The following is a 17164-nucleotide window of genomic DNA, read 5'->3' as shown; positions in this document are numbered from 1 at the left end:
GGGCTCCAACCAGATGATCTAACTCCTGATTACATACTGACTACAGCACAAATTGTTCTGTGTTCTTTATCTGAGTTAGCTCGGTTGACTTCATTCAAATACAAGTTCCTATCATCTGTTTAAACAACCCAAGCATGTAGTGTCCTAGCCACATCCTAGAACAGAAAGTGAAAGCTAGTAGTTTTCACTAGTGTGTTGATAAATCAGTTTATGAAATTAATCTGGAAGTGATACAGTATGCCACATTGCCAAACTCAGTTTCAATACGACATTTATTTTAAAACATTACAACTCGGAGGCCATAAATACCTACGAAGTATCATTGGATAAATCCATAAAACAACTACCTTTTCTGTGGGTGTGGGGAACACAGCATTTCATAGTTTATTGTCTGTTTAGCCCGAGGGACTCCGTTAGGCATGTTATCCTGCACATAAATATACAGCACGTAGGCACACTCAGAAGGCCTTGCTATAGCTGTGGCTTCCCTTCCCTTTTTTGTCTCACCAATGAATATCTCAGTGTAAAGTGTTGCAAATTACTTTATGATTTGATACCTGGACAAGAGTCTTATTTCATTTATTCGCCCTTTACCTCCATGGTAAACGTAATGGAACATAATTGACTGGTGGATATATACCATACCTTGTAACTATGTAAGATCAGAATCAGACATGTTTATGCAGCAATGCAAAACAGTATTAAAAATGAAAAGCAAAACAATACCATGCTTATAATATGGATATGTATTAGTTCTGATAGTGTCCTGGTTACATAAAAGAAATGAAAGAACAAAAGGTAAGCAATTAAAGTGTTTATGTTCTTTATATATCTTACAAATGTATGCATTTTAAATATTTTTAATATATAAATATATTTCTGTTCTTACCTGCTTTTTGCCAACAGTAGATCAGGATCTCATCACTGTTCATGTCTGCTTCTGTTGAACTGAATGTTTTTTGCAGGCTCCCAACACTTGTCCAGGTAGCAGTAGCAAAAGGAGTTTCAATTAATATTATTTATCATCATTAAGTTATTTTCTTGATCTTTTGTCCAAAGATAAGATGTGTGTAGTGCCTTAGTTAAGTACGTAGTTTTGCAGTTTTATAAACACAAGTAAATCGTGGGTCAATGGAGCTCTGACAGTTTATTCTAGCAAGAGTTAACAATGTAAAATTTCATTTTATCAGAACTGCTAAATCAAGCATATGTTGGAAGTTTATTGTTTTAATTTGTTGTGTTACCTTTTTGTCGATCTGTTTTGGTAAAGATAGTAACTAGTTTGGTTAAAACAAAAGCAAGACAGAGGTGTTGCATCAGTGATATGACTGTCTAGCTAGAGAAGCAAAATCTAGCTTCTTCCACCCTCCTGTGATTTAACTTGCTGAGCACTGCTGTTCTTCATGGGTTATTCTACATTTATATCACTACTGTCAGTGGTGCTGTCTATTTTTCTTTGTCCAATTTCAAGTTATTGGATTTATAAAGTTTTGCATCATATCAGCCTCAGAGTTAGTGATTACCAGTATAGATGCATAGATATAGATGTATGTCACTATATGTAGATTATGTATACGTGATCTATCTAGATTATGTATCTATAGTGATAACCACCATCTATAGACAGAATCTACAAGTAGTTAAAGGCTAAACCTTCTGAGATTTCTATTTATGTTATGCTACCAGATTTTGTTAATGTAGTCCTTGAGACTAAGTTGGCAATTACCTTATTTTCTTAATGAGAGTTGTTGAACCAATGAGGGCACAGATAATCTTATTATTACCATCCAGAACCCGTGTTACATTTGATGAGATTTTAGAGAAGTCATGTGTAATACTTTCCTGCGGGTCGAGTCTGCTTGTGTTACAGTTGTACAAGGTCAGACCTTAATTTATCTAGCAACTGCATATTTAATTTTAGAAATATCACAGGACACATCAGCTCGCAGGGCACTATTCCTGGCTGTTCAAAATGCAGGCCCCAGAGTAACAGTGGCAAGATAATGGGTTGAAAAGGTGAGAATATATGTTATGCTCGCCAATTAAACTAACAGTGAAGTAGTTTAAAACTGTAATATTTAATAGACTGAGTCCAAATGTAGACTGCTATTAATTATTTTATTGCTATGAATAACGTCTTTGCATGTCTAAGGGTCTTCTATTAATAGAGAGCAAAGCTAGGACTGTCTAGTTTATTTTAAGGATAAGAAATGAGAATAAAATTAACACACCTAACATAAACTTCATACCCACGCATCTAAAATGATAAACGCTTGACAGACTTCTGTCCAAGGAAAGACTCAATAACCATGAACTGCAAGTTGTTCATTTTTTTTTTCAGTAAAAACAATAACTTTAAGATAGCAAAACCTTTTTCTTTTTTTTTTTTTTTCCTTTCTTATAGGTGAAACAACAGTAAGTAATCTCTTTGTTTTTTTCAGGTAGAAATGGGAAAAAAATAGCAGAAAACGATCAGACTACTTCCAATGTTGTTTAAGGAAAATATTAAATATAAAAAACTTGCTTAGAAGACATTTGCAGTTATTTGTAGAGATGTAGGGCTGAGGTCTGGTAACTGCAAAACCTCTGTAGTCGAATGGAAGACAATTTTGCTGCTGAGCTTTTTAGCCTTTTCACTGCTGCGTCACATAAGAGGGACGTTTCTGCTGCTGCTCAGTGTACCAGCCGTGCTGTTTTACGCCACTGTGATCCGGTGGAACACCCACAATTCTGTCGGACCTTGTCACCTTAGCACTGCGTATTACCAGCAGTGATATAGCAAATCAGGCTCTCGAAGCATTTACAGACCTCGAGCAATGTGTTCAGCACTTGTGCTGTGGTGAGGCTTTTACCTTCTAGTTACTCTACCACGTCAGTCTGTTGCTACCTCAATAACTTGATTTTATGATATATTTATATATATATATATATAGTGGAATAAGGCGGTTTGAAAACAGCACACACAATGATTTTAAAACACTGCTTACCTAACACCATTCTGGTTAAGTCTGTGTTCAAGCAGAGTTCTGTGTTGCCTGTGGCATTATCAGTTCTGGGGACTACAGCGAAGCAGGATTTAGCTGACCAACTGGGTATGGGAGTTGTACGACCAGAAAAAAAAAAAAAGAGAAAAAAAAAGAAAAAAAAAGAAAATAAGTTTATCTGATGACTGGTTTCTTCCACTAATCTTTTGGAGATAAAGTAGAGGTAGACAGGCCATATATTTTTCCCAAAATAAAAGGATTTTCTTGCTAAATGGCTATCCTGCAAGGTGCTGTGTGCTCTTAGTCCATTTTGAAATCAGTGAAGTTGGACAGTAGTAATTGATCAACTCACAAGATTAAACCATTTGTGAACATTGTCATAACAATACTATAATATAGCAAAACAGCCTTTTTTCAGGTAGCTTTCAATGTGAGGGCCTAATCAAAACCCTATGTAAGTCTTCAAGAATCTTTCCATTCACATAATTTGGCTTTGGTTCAGGCTCCAAGGCAGGTATAATGTGATGGGCTGTAATGTAATAATAAGCATTCAGGCTGGATTCCCCTAAGGACAGCAGCTTCAGTAGGGCTTACAGGGCATGACAGTCCACCCGTGTGGATCTGATGCAGTGACCATGATTTCTAAAAAAGATGCTTCATAAATTTCAGCAATGGCATGGAGTCCTTAGGTATAGAAGGGTTTCAAAACATGAGGAAAGGTGTGAAGAAAGGCAGGGTAGCTTCCATTTGCCTTTAAGCTGCTGTGCTGGCAACAGGAAATTATGAATGATACACATTTCTCCTTAATAAATTAACTTGCCTAAGTTAACTCGGTAGTCTCATTAGGAATACCTCCCAGTGAAGTACCAATTTAATCTAAAATGCACTTTTCTTTCAGGTGATGATAGAAGAGATTGTAGGTAAGTTTACTGAGATACTTTAAAAAATACTAGTCCAAAAGAGACCCTGCTGCCTAACAGGTTTGTCAGTCTTCAGAACAGGGTACATTAGCAGATTTCAACATAAGCATGTAAGGGGTTACATGATGAAAGCTTTAACGTGCCATCAAAATTAGGAAAGTGCATGTGAAGATGAGAATATAAATTCATGAAAGAACCCTGACTCAGAATTTCCTACGTGTCAGCAAAGTGCATTGCCAACAAAAGATGAGGAACAGGGGGCTCAGCTTTGTGGCCTTATTGGTGATAAAGAAAATTTTAGCTCTGATTAATAAGAAACTCATGGCAGCATTTAGAAAAGATATGGTCAGCTGCTTGGTGTTCTGTAGCCTTTTGAAGCTTCTATGCCTTGTATTACACCTTGGTAGGTTGACATGGGGTATCTTCCTTTATGCATAAAGCAAAGCAAAGTATAAAGAAAAAAAAATCTTACTAATTTGTTTTTGCTGCAATAAATGCCATAGGCTTTCATGAGTTTGGTTTGATTATAAGAGTTTCATAACATTGTTACCTTTTTTTATAAATACAAATAAGATCGTATTGTCCTGCATCCTGACAAGGTGCTAAAGGTCTCAGCAACTCCAGAAATCCCTTTTTTTTTGCATTAAAAAGTCTACCTAAACTTCAGTATGCCAGCACATGACTTCCACAGCTTCTGCACACACATGCATGTACAGTAGATTTAATATCAGGAAGCATGAGAAAGGCTTTGGTACCAGTTGGTCTGCGTTGTACTGACCAAGTGGTAAGCAGTCTAGCTTGCATATGAAATCTTTTGGACTGTTATGATGAAGCCTTGATTAAAGAAACAAAAAGAAGGAATGGAGAACCTTTGGGAAAAGCACTGTTATAAACAAAATAAAGGTCTATTCTTCTAAGCCAAAAAATAGAATATTTTTTTATTATTATATGTGGAAGCTTTTTTGCAGTCAAATGGCAATCAAGAACAAAGTTTTTTCCTTGAAAGGAGATGGGACCGAAGTAGGTTTTTTCTTCCACTTTACTTCAAATTGTCCATCCTTGCAGTTAAAAGCTTGTGCCAAGTTTCTAATACATGCTGAAGGAGATGTGAATCTCTGTTACTTGGGAATCTGAATCCAAGACACATTCAACTTCCTAGTCATTCTGACTCTAAGCCCTTACTGGTTTGATTTTGTTTTGCAAGCTTTATACTAAGTAATGAAGTGTTTGTGGATGGAATTGTGATGCTGACTGTGGTACTTTGATTCACTTACTAATTGCTGGATCAATGCAGAAATTTCTCTAAGAAGAAATCTGGTTAGCACTTTCTCTTGAAGGCCATTTGGCAGAAAATGGCTTCCAAATAATTTCTATAACGTTCCCTCTACGGTTGCCAAACGACTAGGATGCCCTGCAGTAACTATTCTGTGAAACATACGACATATGCTTAGTGTAATTATTTAATATTATCGAATCATTTAGGCTGGAAAAGACCTTCAAGACCATCAAGTCCAACAGTCAACCTGACCTACTGATTCCCATCAGTAAACCATATCCCTTAGCACCACATCCACATGCCTCTTAAATGCCTCCAGGAATGGGGACTCCAGCACTTCCCTGGGCAATATTTGTACAACAATTTGACGGCAAGTGTTCTAGTATTGCATAAACTCAGAGAATAGCAGTTTAAAATTAAAATATATATATATATTCAACATCTGGTGTCTGCAGTCTGATTAAAGGCCAAATGTGTTAAGCTATGCAAATCAGAGAAGCTCTAGCAAAACCTTAAGTCTGCCTGTGAAAAGTTGGGTAGCTACAGTTATGCAAATAGTAACTTACATTTCTGTTCTTACATACGTTTTATGATATATAAATGCCACATTTTATGCTTCAGGAACCTTCAGCAAGATGATGTAAAGAGCAACATTCCTTCCAGTTATAGTTAAAATTTACTAGCAAGGCATTTGGTTGATGTGGTATCACTAGCAGAAGGCATGCTGAACATAAGCCACAGTTACTGTTGATGATATAAGCAGACTGAATTAAACTGGTAACTATAGTTAAAAGATCTGACATGGTCCACTAATCCACTCTCACACCTTGAAAATAACTGGCACAGCTTGAATGTCAGCCTAGCTCACGTACCGAATTCATGTGAATGGCCATTAAACTTCAGGACTGCAGAACCAGTGCAGAGAATCAAAGAGCTTGGTCTGCTTTTATAGCCCCCATGCCTTGGCAGTGTAAAATCAAAGCAAGATTTGGAAGTTGGTTCATTTTTTGTTGTTGTTTGTTTTGTAAATATATTAATGGATGGCATTAAAAGTGATAATTAATGACATAAGACCATTGTAATTTTCTATTGTAAGACTATCTGTCTGTCAAGTCTAAAATCCTATACATTATTATATTAACATAAATAGGTTTTGCAGTTGGTATCCTCTCTTAAAATCCCTTATTTTTTAACTGAGAAAACACCCCCATCCATGCTCGATTCTGCTCCAGGAGAGGACTGGTGAATACAGATTACAGCTGAAAACTCTTGTTTATTTGTCTAGTAAAGTTCATTTGAATTCAGAACTGGATGATATGTCACCTCCTAAACTTTAGTGACGTGATAGATCGGTCTTTTATATGCTGCTAGTGCCACCCTGGGTGAGGGAGGCAGGAAAAAATGTTCTCTCCCCATGAAAAAGAGTCGAGTTCATAACTTTGCTGAGTAAAGTGTGTGATCAGCCTTAGAACTGGTCATATATTTCATTTGGAATTGCAAACACTCTCTGTAAATGATTCTCAAATGGTTTGTTTTCCTTTTTTGTTTCTGGAATTTTAAAAATGTGTATATATTTATGTTTTGCTCATGAATTCCTTGCAAATGCCTGTTTTTGGTTAGGAATCATTCTGAGGGGATAAATTTTCTTACTGTTTGTTATTCATGCATGTATGGAAATCATATATTCACTGATTTGCTGACTGCAGCTTTCTAAAGAGGAAAAGTCTATTTTATGGCTCACAAATTGTCCAGTATTTGTAGATAACAAATGTAGCATGTGAACAGTAAAAAGAGCTTGTCTAATTGGAATGTCCAGTGCTTCCAGGGTTGTTTTCTGTCATTTTAAAATAGGAATAAACTTACCAAAACATTATTAAATTAAAAGAAATTGATGGAAACACTTGATTTTATTATTAAAAATTTTAATTTCAAATAGCTAACCATAAAAAATGGCGGATGAAAACGAAGATTTGGTTGAAGATCTGCTCACTGAATATGCCGTACAGCTTAGCATTCAAGAATCGAATGCAGCCAAACCACCAGTGTCTTCCAGTTATAATGACAGGTACTGTAAATTCAATATGTGCATGAGAGGTTATGCCATATATTTAGAGTGTTTAGAGATACTGATTTTTAGTGCTTTATACCATCCTTGAAACAGTTCTTAGTTTGGCCATTATGCATCTTTCTCTGAGAAGCCCTGACTGAAAAGAGTAAACAAAATAGAAATGTAGATTTTGTTGTTTTTGTATTCTTTCATAAACTGTTTGTAGAATGTTAGACTTTAAAGAATAAATTTGAGTTTGTTAGTAATCTACTCAGTACTTGTAACAGTGTTCCAGCCTTCCCCTGTGCACTTAGTTATGTATGTATGGAAGAAAAATCCAAACCAGAAAAACAAAAACCCTGCAGGAACATTCAGCAGGGGTTCGTAGGTGACATTGATGTTATAGTTAAGATCGATTCCTTTAGTTACGAAATGTAGGCTTCAGCTGAGCTATGTGGGGTGATGGAAATCATCTCCATGGTGTTACGTGGGGCTCTGTGCTGGGCAGGCAACACTATAAGCCAGAGCAGGCTTCTGCTCTGAGCTGTCTTCTGGAGTTGCAGAGGGTTTAGCGAGATGAGATTCACTGGGCTAAACTAATATTTCCCGTAGCTTTTTAGGCCATTTGCATTCTTATGAAAAGGGCATACAAGAAAGAAAACTTTGTCTTAGTTGAGAGGTTCTTCAGCAATAATCCTATAAATACATTTTGTGGGTTGGTCAGTCTCAAAATTGAAAGTGAGATGTAGAACCATAAGTCTTGGAGGCCTGTTAGCATTTCTTAATTTCCTGTGGGATCTCGTGAGAGTTTGGGTTCTCATCAGGGGCTCCTGTTGTAAGTCTGGAATCTCCGTTGGCACTGAGGGCTCTTGGTGGAGTCACTGGGAATTCTCTTATTTGCCTGCTCCTCTTTTTTATTTATTTTTTTAATCTAATCTAGTTTTTAAGATGCCTGTATCACCAAAATCTCTCAACGCACTAGCAGACAACAGCGTTCACCTGCCATTTCATGGAGAAACCTCCATGAGGTGGAAGGTGAATGCTGGTACTGATAAATGATACTGATAAAACTATCAACAATACTTTTTCAGGGACAGTGGTACCATCGACATCATCAAACTGTCCGTTTATGAACATTGACATTCTGACGCCGTCATGTTCTCATTTGCTGTCTAAAGCTCGTGAATCTGAAGGGCTCCTTGCAGTACTGTGTGGCAAACACAACCAGAAATCTTTTCCGAATTAGGAGGTTTGTCAGAGCACTTCACAGCTCCTTCTGGAAACTGCCATGCCAGGGGATGAGAGGGAAGAGGAGGGGAAGGGACAGCAGGCATGTGCTCTGGGGGCTCATCAGGAGGTCAGCCTGCAGCAGGACCTGCACCTACCTCGAGAACTTGGGCTACTCTGAAGCTCTGGGGTTCAGGTGTAACTTAGGAGGTCACAAGGCTAATCAGGACTGTAGTTGATGTGTTTCAAGGCAAAGTCGGCTCAGATGAGAACCTAATATAAAATAATGAATGAATAATATCATGCATCTACTATTTGTTTATATTTTATATTTTCTGCTTTTTTTTCTTTCTTTTTTTTTTTTTTTTGGATAGTTTTGTACCACCTAGTGAGGAAAATAGGAAAATTGTAGCAGCCATAAAGCAAGGTAAAAACCCTAATATAAAACAGTCTATTTGCAAAACTGAGCTTTCCATATATTATTTTTTTTCAAATACATCTCATTTTATCCACTGGATTTCTAAAGGTCAAGTATTTGGGCTCCAAGACCTTGTGAAACAGAAATATGCTTTGGATGAAGCTGATGAAAGAGGCTGGTTTCCACTGCATGAGGCTGCAGCTCAGCCAATTCAACAAATACTTGAAATCATTTTAGATGGTGAGTAAGGTAAAAATATTGCACAAGATAGGGGAAGCAGCAAAGAAACACCAAACAAAAAACAGACATGCACAGAAACAGGCTGAAATTGATTACTAAAAAAAGTATGAAGAAATCCTTCATGGAGCATCTTATGTATGTTGTTTAAGTATCAGGCAAATTTTCTTTTGGGAGATGTTGCATCAATTTACACCAGTAAAGGACTTGGAGGGTTTTTTTAATACTTTCTTCAGAAGCCCTGCAGTGCAAAAGTGAACGTATATGTGCATGTTAACAACATTTGTCCATTAATGTAATTTTATGTTTTACTTTCGTCTAGCATCTTATAAAGCAATGTGGGAATACAAAACCTGTGATGGAGAAACACCGCTAACTTTGGCAGCAAAAGCTGGCTTTGTGGAAAACGTACGAGCATTGCTGGAGAAAGGTGTTTGGCCCAATACAAAAAATGACAAAGGAGAAACTCCACTTCTTATTGGTAATTGCCTCTTTTCCCTGTGTTTGAGCAAAGTGAATTGCAACCCATGCTCAACTAAATTGGCATATCCATTTCTGCAGGCTCAAAATCTAACCATAGCAAGGGGAATTTAACCCCATTTCTGCGAGTCCTCATCCCTGTGAATAATTCTTACTCACTTCATTACTCCTATTGACGTATATGTTCTAGCTGCTGGTAATCTTTTTAGATGAAACAAAATGCCCAGCACTTACTGAAATGTACCCAGCACTGAGATCAGCAATAGTTATGCTTCAGGTGACCTCTGAGATGCAGATAATCCGAAGAATGTGACCTGTTTTGTTGTTTGAGGCATCTTCTCTGTACCTTCAGGGGCTGTAAGGCCTTTAGCAAGCTGGTCCCATTTGACCATCTTAAGGTACAAGTCAGGTACAAGAATAAGCTGTTACTTTAACTAGGATGTACTTTTTATGGAGGTCTGGATGTTACTGAAGATTTTTATTTTTATTGGATGATTTCCTCAGGAGTAGACAGGTATGTTCAATTTCAAAATCTCCCATTTCATTTCCCATCCCTCTTGCACTGAAAATAAGCTTCAGCTGCATTTCTAACTAATACCTTCATCTAAAGAAACGTGATTTCTTTGGAAGATTTTATGCTATAGGTAGACTTAAATGAGCCTCACTATATGTGGGTAGTTTAGCTATTGTTATCTTCTAGTTTCTGTTGAAAGTCAAAACATCCCCATTCTTCTGAGCAGAATCAATCTGTGAAATGAATACAATTCTCCTGTGTATTGCAAAGTAACATTATTCTGTATAACAAACTACAGTTTATACAATTTTGGACGATTATCAGTATTAAAATATTACGTTCCTGCAATTTTTGTTAACTTTCCTCAGGTGCAATTATATGTTAACATTTTAAGGCCCTGCAACATTTATAGAGTTTTCCTTTAGGATATCTTGCTTTTCCCAAGATATCACTTTGGGATATCTTGCTTTTCATTCAATAATTATAAGTCTAAAGCTTTTATGCTATTTTCATCCTTTGCTTTTAACAAATCCTGGGCCAAGTAACTATGTAACTAGGGCTGATGAATTTTTTTTCCTTTATAATAGCAGTTTATTTTCCTAAATATTTCTCTACACAAACTCCTGGAAATGCGGTTTATAAGCTGTGTATGGTTTATGTGATGCTTTTTATGATATTATGCCACTTAGAGCTCTCAATGTGCGTGCAGGTATTGCTGTGCATCATACATTTTAATCTTTGTCTGTAAAATAGAGAATCAGGTGTTTAACACCTAACATGATGTTAAGAGCTGAACATGATTTAGTTTCTTCTTTTAATTCTAAAACTCTGGATTGAAGGGCTCTTCAATACAAAGGTAAATGCTGAAAAAATATCTAGTGGGATGATTTCTGCTTCCAGGTACGTTCAGTAATACTCCACTTCAAGACATCTGTGGATAATTATGAAGACTATTGCCTCTTAAAAACCTTCTTACTTGTATGATGAGACATTCACAAAAGTTAAATTTGCTAACCCTGTGCTGCTGATCTTTCTCAGCTGCCCTGCCTGTCAGTGGAGAGATCTGCTATTCTAAAGGATAGTTCAGAAGTGAAATTAGACTCCAACTCTGGATCATTATTTTATATGTAAATAATTTGCAGGTGTAATTATCTGGAAATTTCAAACTCGGATTCTCAAAAAGGCAGAGCATGGTCTTAAAGTATGGCAGATATCAATTGTGCTTTGGCTAACAACAGCCACTGAGTACACGTTAGGATTAGAGTTACCAGATGACTAAATCATAATTTTGAGGGATTTTGGAGGGAGATTGTAATGCTTAATTTTATTATTGATTTTATTATTTTTATTGTAATGCTTGCACCAACTTTAAAAGTAAGGACTATTGCCTAATATTAGGTTATTTTTATCGTTGGAGGAGGATCTGGATAGGCTGGACCGATGGGCTGAGGTCAACTGCATGAAGTTCAACAAGGCCAAGTGCCGGGTCCTGCACCTGGAGCACAACAACCCCAAGCAGAGCTACAGGCTGGGAGATGAGTGGCTGGAAAGCTGCCTGGCCGAGAAGGACCTGGGAGTACTGGTTGATAAGCAGCTGAATATGAGCCAGCAGTGTGCTCAGGTGGCCAAGAAGGCCAACAACATCCTGGCCTGTATAAGAAGCAGTGTGGCCAGCAGGTCTAGGAAGGTGATTGTCCCCCTGTACTCGGCTCTGGTGAGGCCGCACCTTGAGTACTGTGTTCAGTTTTGGGCCCCTCACTACAAGAAGGACATGGACGTGCTCGAGCGAGTCCAGAGAAGGGCGACCAAGCTGGTGAGGGGTCTGGAGAACAAGTCTTACGAGGAGCGGCTGAGGGAGCTGGGCTTGTTCAGCCTGGAGAAGAGGAGGCTCAGGGGCGACCTTATCGCTCTCTACAGTTACCTTAAAGGAGGCTGTAGAGAGGTGGGGGTTGGTCTATTCTCCCACGTGCCTGGTGACAGGACGAGGGGGAATGGGCTAAAGTTGCGCCAGGGGAGGTTTAGGTTGGATGTTAGGAAGAACTTCTTTACTGAAAGGGTTGTTAGGAATTGGAATGGGCTGCCCAGGGAGGTGGTTGAGTCACCATCCCTGGAGGTCTTTGAAAGACGTTTAGATGTAGAGCTTAGTGATATGGTTTAGTGTAGGACTTGTTAGTGTTAGGACAGAGGTTGGACTAGGTGATCTTGGAGGTCTCTTCCAACCTAGACAATTCTGTGATTCTGTGATTCTGTTGCTTTTTCTTGCAATTGAGCTGATGCTGCTTTTGCACTCTGTATTCCAAACTGATGTATTTTACAGATTGTGATGGTTTGCCTTGATTTCCTGTGCAACTCACATCATCATTTATTTACCAATATATGAACTGGATACCCAGATTTCTAGCACTAGAATTTTTTTGATTTTCCTCATATCAGTACAGAATAAAAAGCTTCTCTAAACTTACTAGATACCTTTACATTTCAGGTCAACATACCTGAAAATATAATTGTATTATTTTCTTCCCTTTTTAATATCTTCAAGCTGTAAAAAGGGGCTCTTTTGAAATGGCATCCACTCTGATAAAAAACAACTGTAGTATCCACCAGCCGTGCGTAAAACGTTGGTCAGCAATGCATGAAGCTGCAAAACAGGGACGCAAAGATATTGTTTCTCTTCTTCTGAAGAATGGTGGAAATGTGAACCTTAAGGATGGATATGGAGTAACACCATTAGGTGTTGCTGCTGAATATGGTCACTGTGATGTGCTGGAACATCTTATTCATAAAGGTATGTAGTCAGGTAAAAAGGAAATACACCTCTGGACTGGCATATGTCTTGCCTAGTTGCTGAGGGGTTTTAGGGTGATAATAGAAAAGGAGAGAAAGAGTACTGATGAATGAGAAGGTTTGGTTTCTTGGAAGGAAAGAAAGCATCTGTGAGTATTCCTACACTTCCATAATCCACATGAAATGAGTGACAGAGTTGACACCAATATGTTTCAGTCAAAGAGGATTGTACTGCTATACATGTCCTTTTCCTTCTTTTCTTGTGTGTTCTTCCCTCCCCTTCTCTTCTTCTGCTTCCTTCCTTTCAATAGTGAATATAATTATGTTGGTATTAAATAATGCATTTAAATATATTATGAAATGCACTAAAATTTTGAAAATCCTCAGTTATAACACTTAAGATCAAAGAAAATCCCACTCAAGTAAGCATTTTCCAACATCTGAACTTGTATCTGTACAACATTTTTTTTTGCCTTTGAGGTCTAAATTTTCCACATTTCTTGTTTTCATAATGTTTTAATTTAAATACATCTAAAAATGAGGAGGAAAGTACTCTGGGCTTGGTATTATGATGACCTGCAAGTTAATTTGGATATAATTCTGAACTGTCTACCCTTCTTCAAGGTGGAGATGTCCAGGCCTTAGCAGATGATGGTGCATCAATACTGTTTGAAGCAGCCGGAGGAGGTAATCCAGACTGCATAGCACTTCTTTTGGAATATGGAGGAAGTGGCAATGTGCCTAATAAGGCAGGACTGCTTCCCATACACAAAGCAGCTTATGAGGGGCATTACCTGTGAGTACGAGTTTGGACTTTACGTTTTCTTTAAGATGCAGTGTGGCTCAAAGTCATATTTGGAGAACACTGTGTTAAACATACAAATGTAGAGATCATTTATATATTGGAAATGCCAATGTTTTGTCAACTTGAATCAGCTTTTAAGTGTTATTTTAGAATACAGAAAACGAAATACAAAGTATACTGCTTTAAAACTAAGTAAAAAGCACTGAAATGACTTAAACACAAGGTCCCGTTTGACACTGCTCAAAACAGGTGTTTTGTGTTAGGATCTTCTTGTGTAAAGAATCTACGTGGTAAGTTAGCATATAATTTGGTGATGGTCATTTTCTTCATGCAGGGGAATGATGCCTTACTAATTTTCTTCACTGTTTTTTAGGGTCCTGAAGTATCTCATTCCAGTCACATCCCAAAATGCAATCCAGAAAAGTGGGTTAAGCCCTGTTCACTCAGCTGCAGATGGTCAGAATTCGCAGTGTCTAGAGCTCCTCATTGAAAGTGGTTTTGATGTCAATACTCTCTTGGCTGAGCACATTTCAGATAGTTACGATGATGAAAGGAAAACTGCACTTTATTTTGCTGTTTCAAACAATGACATTCTTTGCACTGAAATATTACTGAAAGCTGGTGCAAATCCAAACAAGGATCCTTTAAACTGTCTTCTTGTGGCAGTGAGAGCTGGTAATCATGAAATAGTAAGGCTGCTCCTATCTTATGGAGCAAACGTCAATTGCTACTTTATGCTGGTTAATGATACGCATTTTCCCAGTGCCATTCAGTATGCCTTGAATGATGAAGTGATGCTGAGGCTGTTGCTGAATCATGGGTATAATGTGGAGATGTGTTTTGACTGTATGCATCAAGATATCTATGGAAATTCTTTTGTGTGGTCAACTCCAGAGGAAGAGATTCTCCCAGGATGGACTTCTTCTGTAATAAAGGATAATCCAGTAAATAAATACCTTTCTTCTCTTCTCTTTCCCATTTCCATTAGCTAGCTTTAAAAATTCTAGATTATTGTACAGAATTAACTTTAATATACTCACAAAATCCTTCTTTGAAACACACTAAAAATATAACAGCCATTCTTCGTTTTTTGACTTTGAGAGAAAATTATCTATGTAGAGTGGTTTTGGTTTGGTGCCTGTATATTAGATTTAGGAAGGAAGTTTTAAGAAGCTGCAAAGCAGGATATTGCTATTTCTGTTCCTGTCCAAACCAATGGAAAGGATGCATTTCCAAAGAGAAATCAGAGTTGAACAAAGCAATGCTGGAAGTTATAGCAATGTTATAATGGTTATTGGCCCTTGAGCCTGTCCAGAGGAATTAAGGGATCACAAAGGTTAAGCATGGAAGCAAATGGCTTTTAAAGTAACTTACATAGGCATCAGTTTATGCCTGTTAAAGGTCATTCCTAATGCTTTGTTTAAATTATCTTGTGTAATTGCTTTAATTGTGTTATTTTGGCATTTGTCCTCTGCACAGATTTTGAAGTTGTTGCTTGTTGTGTTTTCCCTTTCAGTTCTGTGACTTTATTGCTGTTCCTTGGTTGAAACACTTAGCGGGAAAAGTTGTTCGTGTTTTTATAGATTACATGGATTATGTCCCTCTGTGCACAAAAATTAAGTTTGTCCTAGAAACACAGAAGGAATGGCCAGAGATTCGTCAAATATTGGGTAAATACCAAACTTCTAGTTAATGATGTTATGATTTATTATAGGAAACTTTAATTCCCCATGTCAGATCCTATTAGTCCAAAATATGCAATCTAACTGTGTACTAGCTAAGAACCAGGTTGTGTCTGTCATCCATTCCTCAGATTGAGACAAAACTTTACTTACTGTCACTGGTCACAAGTTAGTTAATTGGACTGGGTTATGACAAGTATGCACTTGGTGAAAATTAGTCTCATAAGGAACATCATTGTTCTGTGGGAAGCCTCCTCAGTTAAGCAGGACCATTAAGGTACTTCTCAAACTCCTTATTAAGCCTTGTAACACCAGTCATTGCACAGCTATGGGACTCGATATTTTTTATTAAGGAGTATTGCTCACACTTCATCCTTCTTTTTGCTCCCTTGATCTCTCAAGTCTGTTAGTCATTCAAGGATTATCATAAAAGCATGGTTTACATCCTATTACGTTCAAAGTGAGAGGTGATGACAGTGAGTGTACCATCACAATAGTACATCACGTCACCATCAATTCCTGTTTTACATGATATACATCTAGACTTGCCATTATTAATACTTCAGTTGAATAATAGTTCTATGTACACTTTTACTTTTGAAGTTCTACAAGCTGGCTTAGACCTTCCACCACTGGTGGCAGCAACGACCTTAACTTAAAAAAAAAAAAAAAAAAAGTCTGTTGGGAAATGTATGAAAAGTTCTCTTTGCAGGAGCTAATTTTATTTAACTATTACTTTATTTTTTTTAATAGAATTTGATTTAACATCAGAGAATGTAGAGAAAAGAGAGATCATTTATTAGGTACCGTTGATTATGTTAAATGATGTCTAGGTGTTCAGATGGATGTTTTGGAGACGCAACACAGTGTGAATATTTCTAAAAGGGAGACATACAGTGTTAGGCAGATATCTAAAAGAAGAAGTTTGTTTAATATCAACAGAGTGTAACATCACAATTTTGAAGTAAAATGAATGTTATTTTATTCAGAAGTGGCTATATAATAATGCCCCAAACTAGTAGATTTTGTTAATTTTATTACAGCAAGTTTTGAGATTGTGAACTGTCTTACAGTCAGTGTTAATGACATTATTTTTCCACTATTTCTCTCTCACTATTATTTTTAGATAATCCTCGCCCATTGAAACATCTGTGTCGCCTGAAAATACGTAAGCTTATGGGGTTGAGGAGGCTCCAGAAACTGTCATCTATGAAGAAGTTTTCACTTCCACCGCTTCTCAAGAACTATATCCTATATAAAGAATATGATCTGTATGGAAAAGAGATACATTTTGAGTAGTTTTTAAAAATAACTGTGCGCAATCTGTAATTAGACTCGTGTTTTTTTTTTTAACTAGCTGAAGAGCTGCTTGTTGTTTTATATACACTCACAACATTCTGATATTTGTTGTAAATAGATCTTTTATGGGAACAAATTTTTCTTCAAAACTGGTGTGTTAAAGCTCATGTTTTAACAACATTTTACTATCTGAATCTAGTTTAAAATCAGAATAAGAACATTATAGTAATTATGTAGAAAAGTACACTCTAAATGGGAATTCAGATGAAGAAAGGACAAAAGAATTTTCATGATGGACTTTGCAATGATGATGATAAATACAATTGCTGCTCTCATATTGTGGCATAAGTTTATCTAGAAAAGAGAATAAATGTCTAATTTAACCTGGCAAGGAAAATTAAACCTCTAAATGCAAGTCTTTGTCATGTAATTGGCATGAAGTGTAACATCTTATATTTAAAAATAATGTTTCTATTATACAATTCTCCAAA

The 17164-nt window shown here is 37.0% G+C and overlaps 1 protein-coding gene across 11 annotated transcripts; it reads left to right on the top strand.

Moving 5' to 3' along the window:
• The first annotated feature begins 1871 nt into the window (after positions 1 to 1871).
• ASB15 (ankyrin repeat and SOCS box containing 15) lies at positions 1872 to 16703 on the top strand. 11 transcript variants are annotated; one of them, XM_066990648.1, is made up of 12 exons: positions 1994 to 2016; positions 2442 to 2839; positions 3883 to 3904; positions 7117 to 7245; positions 8829 to 8881; positions 8981 to 9112; positions 9432 to 9590; positions 12643 to 12888; positions 13512 to 13683; positions 14066 to 14636; positions 15209 to 15362; positions 16501 to 16703. In XM_066990648.1, the coding sequence occupies exons 4-12, from the start codon at positions 7130 to 7132 to the stop codon at positions 16671 to 16673; spliced, it is 1776 nt and encodes a 591-aa protein (XP_066846749.1). In that variant the 5' UTR covers positions 1994 to 2016; positions 2442 to 2839; positions 3883 to 3904; positions 7117 to 7129; the 3' UTR covers positions 16674 to 16703. The 11 variants fall into 11 exon arrangements, with proteins under 11 accessions (XP_047921643.2, XP_066846747.1, XP_066846759.1 ...); XM_066990646.1 differs by lacking the exon at positions 2442 to 2839 and having other exon boundaries at positions 1911 to 2016; XM_066990663.1 differs by lacking the exon at positions 8829 to 8881 and having other exon boundaries at positions 1992 to 2016.
• The last annotated feature ends 461 nt before the right edge of the window (positions 16704 to 17164 follow it).

This window comes from Anser cygnoides, chromosome 1, assembly GCF_040182565.1.
Source record: "Anser cygnoides isolate HZ-2024a breed goose chromosome 1, Taihu_goose_T2T_genome, whole genome shotgun sequence".
Lineage (NCBI taxonomy): Eukaryota > Metazoa > Chordata > Aves > Anseriformes > Anatidae > Anser > Anser cygnoides.
Note: the sequence above shows the minus strand (reverse complement) of the source record. Positions and strands in the feature narration are given on the sequence as shown.